This window comes from Castanea sativa, chromosome 4, assembly GCF_040712315.1.
Source record: "Castanea sativa cultivar Marrone di Chiusa Pesio chromosome 4, ASM4071231v1".
NCBI lineage: Eukaryota > Viridiplantae > Streptophyta > Magnoliopsida > Fagales > Fagaceae > Castanea > Castanea sativa.
The window spans coordinates 42,750,703-42,757,073 of NC_134016.1; the positions used below are offsets into that span (position 1 = coordinate 42,750,703).

A 6,371-nucleotide genomic window follows, 5' to 3' on the forward strand; every position below is an offset into this window, starting at 1 on the left:
GTAGAAAAGATCAATTATATATGGTGGTTTGGGGTATTGCAAGATCCTAGGAGCTGATGTAGCACTTCTCTATGTGTATTTGAGTTGAGTTCAGTAGTTGTTACCGAGTCCTTAACCTAAGGAATTCTAACTTCTCAGCTCATGAATAGAAACTAAGTTTAGGATAAGTTTATGTTGTTGTTAAAGGTGCCTATAAATTGAGTTACAAGGCTCTTGTCAATTATGTTCACATGCTCGATAAGTTTATGTTGTCCCGGAGAATTCTCTGGATCTCATGATTAGGTAATCTTCCCTTACCATTGCTAACAGTGATCTTCCTTTTATGTCCACTGATCTTATCTCCTCCGCGGAAACATTCAGGAAACCATTGATGTCAAAAACAAATCTTGACATCAATTGTATCTTGAATGTTTCAACACAGGAGAAGATCATTGGACTTAAGAGGAAGATCGGTATTATCAATAGTAAGGGGCGACTAGCCAATGAAGAGATTGAGAGGATTGTCCAGGACGCTAAGAGATACAAGACTGAAGATGATGATCACATGAAGAAGGTAAAGGCTATGGTAGCCTTTTTAAATTGTGACTTAATTGTTTGTTAATGCTTGTAATGCAGATACCTGATACCAAAAAGATTGGGGAGGAGTACTCAGTTGATATTACTATTACTGGTGGAAGAATTGGAAGAGATGCTCTTATTTATAAAAATTTAAAGAGGTTTATATATCTGTTTTCGTTGGTTACTTTTTGTTGGTAAATTGTCATTTTCTTGTAGAAGTTGTCAGAAAAATATGGTTTTTACTTTTACTGATTTTTTTTTTTTACTCAATGTTAATGCAGGTCAAGTGGAGAGATAATAGCATTGTTTTGATTGTTGGTTATGTACCAGGATTGAAAGTTCATGCTATCTCACTTCATCAATCAGTAATAAGGGTGACAACTTTGGCAGTGAAACAAGAATTCTGATTTTATCTGATAGGGATTAGGGGCTTTATTGTGGAAAATTTTTTAATTATGTTAAAATAATGAATGTATCTCAAAATTGCATAGGCAGATCATTCTCAGCCTCGTATATTAGACTTTCTTTTTGAGAGAAAATGAAATTAATTTTTCTTTGGAATTAGAGGTAATGGATGGCTTCCTTTGTGGGTGATGAGAGAGAGGCTGCTTCCTTTGTCTTCTTGTGTGTCCTATATAAATGAATTAATATAAATAACATTTGCTAACATGCTTACCTTTTTTTTAGATCTCTATTGCTCTTATTATTATATTGCCTGATATGACATTATGGACTACTAATATTTTTTACTAACAAAGCTGTCAGTTTTTACATACATATTGCCTGGAAATTTTTTTCTTCACCTAATGTTATAGAGTACAGATTGGAGGTGATATGTCTTTGAGCAATTCATTTTCAATGTTTATGCAAACTCAAAAATTCAGTCATTAAGTCCAGAAGCATTCTATTTCCATCGCTTGCCTAGAGATTTAAGTTTGATATTAAACTGTTCAATTTGCAACATCTCTTTATCTTAAAAAAAAAAAAAGTGTTGGGAACATATGAGGTGCCAAATGAGTAATCTGGTCTTAAATAATATTGTACACAAGTGGAACTGAATATTAAAAATCCATGTTTATTCATTTTATTTTATTTCGAATATAAGTTGAATTCAAGCCTATTACCAAACAAAATTATATATTTAAGTTTTGTTCATTTTCTTGTGGAGTAAGCTTGAGCTTATTCATGAGTTACTTGATATACTTATTTTTTTTCCCTATTTATAATAAAACCATGAATATATTTTTTTATCCTTTTATAATTCGATGAATTTTTATTACAAATAAACTATTTATACTGTCAATAAACCACAAATAATGCATATGAATCTATTTACTAATTAATTCAATCCGATTTCAAGGCACTAGGTGAGCTACACAATTTTTTTTTTTTTGTGTGTGTGTGTGTGTGTGTGGATACATGCACTCCAATGAACCTCATGCCTTTTGAATGAATACATGCACAAGTATTTAACAACATTCCAATTTTCTTCCTTACCTTATAAGCATAATTACTTGACTCTTGCGTAAGCTTAAGAAGGAAAAATTGGCATGCAATTGAAAAAATAATCCATGCAAGGTTATGAGTTTTAGCTAATTTAGGAAGGTGATCTTGGAATATTTTTTCAAATGTGGATAATTAATAGGAACAATAAAGTTGTTAGTTGTTGGGCTTGAATTTTTGAGCATATCATGTCTTAATGAATAACAATTTACAACTTAGATGCTGGATGGGAAGCATATGAAAACATACCTTCAGGCCTATATAAATTTAAGTGCAGCACCTATTTTGATCACTGCACTATTGAGTTCTAGAGAAAGAGTTAAACTAGAAAGTGAAAATAATGGAGTACCCTTCTTTTTTGAAATTTTTTTTCTTCGTGATGAATGCTCAACTTATTAGAAACATTTTTGGTTATAAGGAGTTCTGTATCAAAGCCGATCAAAATCCTAAGAGAAGGTCGCTGTTTATGTTAGAGTATCAAGAGAGCTATTTCTAACTTGGATCTCTCCTAAGCAACAGGTAACCAATCAAGTTTTAGATGTTAATTTTTATTATGAATAATTTGAATTTTTCTAGTAAAATGTTAGCTCTTTTTCTTTAAATTCGGTTTAATTTTTTCTTTCTTTCATGTACTGAATTTTGTGCCTTTCTTGAATGTGGCAGGACGTAGCATGAACTATGAGCAAAAGCAACATGTGGAAAGCTCTTAATTAAAGGAGTAATCCAAGCTGCTTAGATTCAAATTAAATAATTCAATTAAATAAAATAATGACAATGTCTCATGTTCAATAAAATTGCTTTGAATTAAAAAAAAAAAAAGACTTTTTGTATTGTACTCTGTCTGCATGTTTCATCATCTTGTTTGAATTGTGAGGCATGATGGAATTTTTTTTTTTTGAAAGAGCATGATGGCTATTGATAAAAGATAAGATCTAATTAATCAAGGTCCATTTATTTTAGACCAAAAAAAAAAATTCAATGTCCATATATTAAGAATTAATTTCTCATATAATAGATTGGATATGAATCAATATCAGAAATGAGAAGGTTCCATCAAAATGAATAGTGATTAGTGAAGCCAATCTTATTTTTTAAATTTGTAACCATTTGGAGCCAAAATGAGTAAAATGAATAAATGATACTCTATTTAAAAAATTATAGTTTCCATCTTGTCAATGGGATTTAAATTGCTCAAAGACTCCTCCAAGATTCATTGAGAAAATCTAAACTGATAATTTGTGGTTTTTATCTCTTTCTTTCATTTCTAGCCTTGGTTTGAGATTTCTCTAAATCATTGTCTATAATCGGCTTTCTTTGTGACCAAATAATGAAAGTGAAAAATGATAATAGGTTTAGCCGTTTAGGCACCCTAAATTTTTTTTTCTTGCTATAATTACCATACCATATTATTTTATTCTAGCTGAAGATCAAAAAGACAAGGCAGAATGCATATTGAGCAATTTGAGGTGGGTAAAACTTTACTCCCAAACCAGTTTCTGGGAACCTGTTACCGTATTACGTGGCAATTAAAAAGACAATCTATGTGTAGTTTTAGTTACATGATCTTTTTAATGAGTCATGTAACTTATCTAAACTAGTTGTTGAGTTTCACAAAGGCTAAACCGAGCTCATTTCTCAAGTTCTTGAGTATTCAAGTTGAGTAGTTTGAGTGGTCTGTGACTTGATTTGGCTCCTTCATCAAGGTCTAAATAAATTTGGACTTAGCCACTAAGGGCTCCATGGAAACATATAATATTCCATTAAATAAGCCGTGTTTGATTGTGTGTTCATATGAGCATAAATTCATTATAAAATGTATATTGCTAAGAATGGTTAATAAAGAATGCCAATTTTGCAAATAAGGTGAAGGGTATATTGGATAATTCCCAAAGTCGAATAGGGAATAGCTTCATCATCTTTAACCTTATCGCTCCCATTGGAAAATGCTACATTCTTTAATCTTCCTAACTTTAATTTTAGTTTGAGATGAATGCAAAACTTGCAAGTTGCAGCCTTCTGGGAAAACAGAAAAGCTGATAATGTTAACCTGCAGACTTCTGCCTAGCTATATAGTTGTGTGAGTGAAAAAATTTCTTTAAAAAAATTCCAAAACGAATCTCTTTTATTTTAGGAAACATGTATATGGACGCATGGGTATGGGTATGGGTATGGGTATGGGTAAGGGTACGACTAAGACACAGTGATACAAACAGTTTACAAGAAATTATATACGGCAGATATGATATTGGTATGACATGGGTATAACATGAATGCAACACCCCAAATAAAGTGTCACGGCAGAAAATTGAAGGAAAGAAGGTAAAAAGAAATGAAGAGCCCGCAAATGTTTGTCCAGGTTAAATTATCATAGCGATTTATTTTGTTTGAAGGTCAAATGAAAGAGGCAATCAAAAAAAAAGAAAAGAAAAAAGTGAAAAAGTGTAGCAAGGTAGACTCTGTAAAAAAAGTGTAGCAAGGTAGACTGCAATTTAATTTGAAGCATTATCATCTAGTACTAGGTTCACGATTCAACTGTCACCAAATTTTAATAAAGAGAGAGTGATCCATTCATAAATTAACTTCCTGTATACCATTCATCTGATAAGACAAAAAGATGTGTATGTGCCTTATAAATCTGGCTTCAGATGATTCACGGGAGAAGCTGTGTTTGAAATTCGAGTTTGCTAAACTCCAGGGGCGTAATCACGAATTCGTACTTGAGGGGGCCAAGTTACAAAAGGCAATCTATTTTACCATACACATATACAAAAATTTGCATACTATTATTTTAAGCACCATCTACTCTTCATTAGCCATAATATTGAAAATTTTCTTATTTTTTAATGAATTATTCAGCTCCCAATTTCAAATTAAAAAAATGATGATATGGAAAGAGATATAATATATTATCATATAGCAATACAACAAATTGAACAACTTAATAAACAAAGCATATTCATAAAACTAAATGACCGTTATTATATATAGGCATAAATCTGTAAATGCCCATATGATGTTGAAGAAACAAACAAACCTGAAATACTAAGACACAAGAAGAAGTTGGAATTGAAAGCAAATATGGATTTTTTTTTTTAATAAATGAAAGGAGTTTATTTGATTTCTACCATTGTTAATGTGTTTAGAGCAATCAACAATGAGAGGAAAGAAACATGGGGCAGTGTGGGCTTGTATTAGGAAAAAAAGTAGCAGTGATAACTTCTATTTTCTTTGAGAATCCCGTAGGTGGCTTCTTGAGATTGAGAATGATGAAAAAAAAAAGATGTAAATTTTTGTTTGAAAATGAGTGGTAAAAGATGATATTTTGAGAGTGTGGATTATTGTCTATTGGATATTTGGATTGACAACAAATCATTTGGACAATTGGGAGAGCTAACTAGTATTTTATTTGAGGACTTGGGTTATCTATTGGACTAAGTAGAGATCCTAGAAAGAATTGGAGGGCCGGTCATTATTTTCTAGGGGGCCAAAGCCTCTTACTTATTTTTTTGCTATCAAACTCATAGCCTAACAGTAGAAGAAATCAAAATTTTGGGGGGGGGGGGGGGGGTTATGGCCCCCTCAAGGGACAAGGTAGCTCCGCCCCTGCTAAACTCGATTTTCTTTTGGAACTCAAGAATTGAGTTTGGCAAACTCTAGTTCCAAAGGGGCTTCATAACAAAATAACTTCAAGCAGGGGCTTTTAAATGATATATATATATATATATTAGTGCAAAAACTGAATATTTGGCAAAAAGATGCTCAAAGATCCCGTATCAAAACTCAAAAGAAAAAAAATAGTATAAAAATTAATAATTATTAGTGATCCATTTACAATGTTGCAAGAATTCAAATGTGGTGGCTTCAACCAACCATGTCAAAGAGTCTCGTGATATTTAAGTAACAAGCTGGCCATACTTCGCAATGTTTCTTACAGAGTAATGCTAGAGATATGTAAAATGATACAATTTGTGCCACAACTAGCTCATGTAGTGAGTCGTGAGTGGTAGAGGTGTGATGGTTAGTCCATGTGGGGACACACCTTTACCACTCATAGCTCACCTCGAGGGCGAGTTATGGTACAAGTTATGCCATTTTATGTATCCTTAGCATTACTCTTTCTTACATGCAAATCCATCTCTTCTTTTCACTCGTAATGTTTCAATGACATCTAGAGGTGTCCAACAAAAATCGTGACCCGACCCACCTTCCAACCCGGTCGATTCGGCCTGAAAACTGGCCGACCTGACGTCGGTGACGGTCGGCAGTGGGTCTCCGCCTCTAGAACCTGAAATGGCAAGTCGGTTGGCGGG

General features: G+C 32.9%; 1 protein-coding gene across 1 annotated transcript; it reads left to right on the forward strand.

Annotated features, from left to right (window-relative positions):
• Positions 1–370: 370 nt before the first annotated feature.
• LOC142632952 (heat shock 70 kDa protein-like) lies at positions 371–965 on the forward strand. Its single transcript, XM_075807264.1, has 3 exons — positions 371–553; positions 616–738; positions 840–965. The coding sequence occupies exons 1-3, from the start codon at positions 371–373 to the stop codon at positions 963–965; spliced, it is 432 nt and encodes a 143-aa protein (XP_075663379.1).
• Positions 966–6,371: the final 5,406 nt, after the last annotated feature.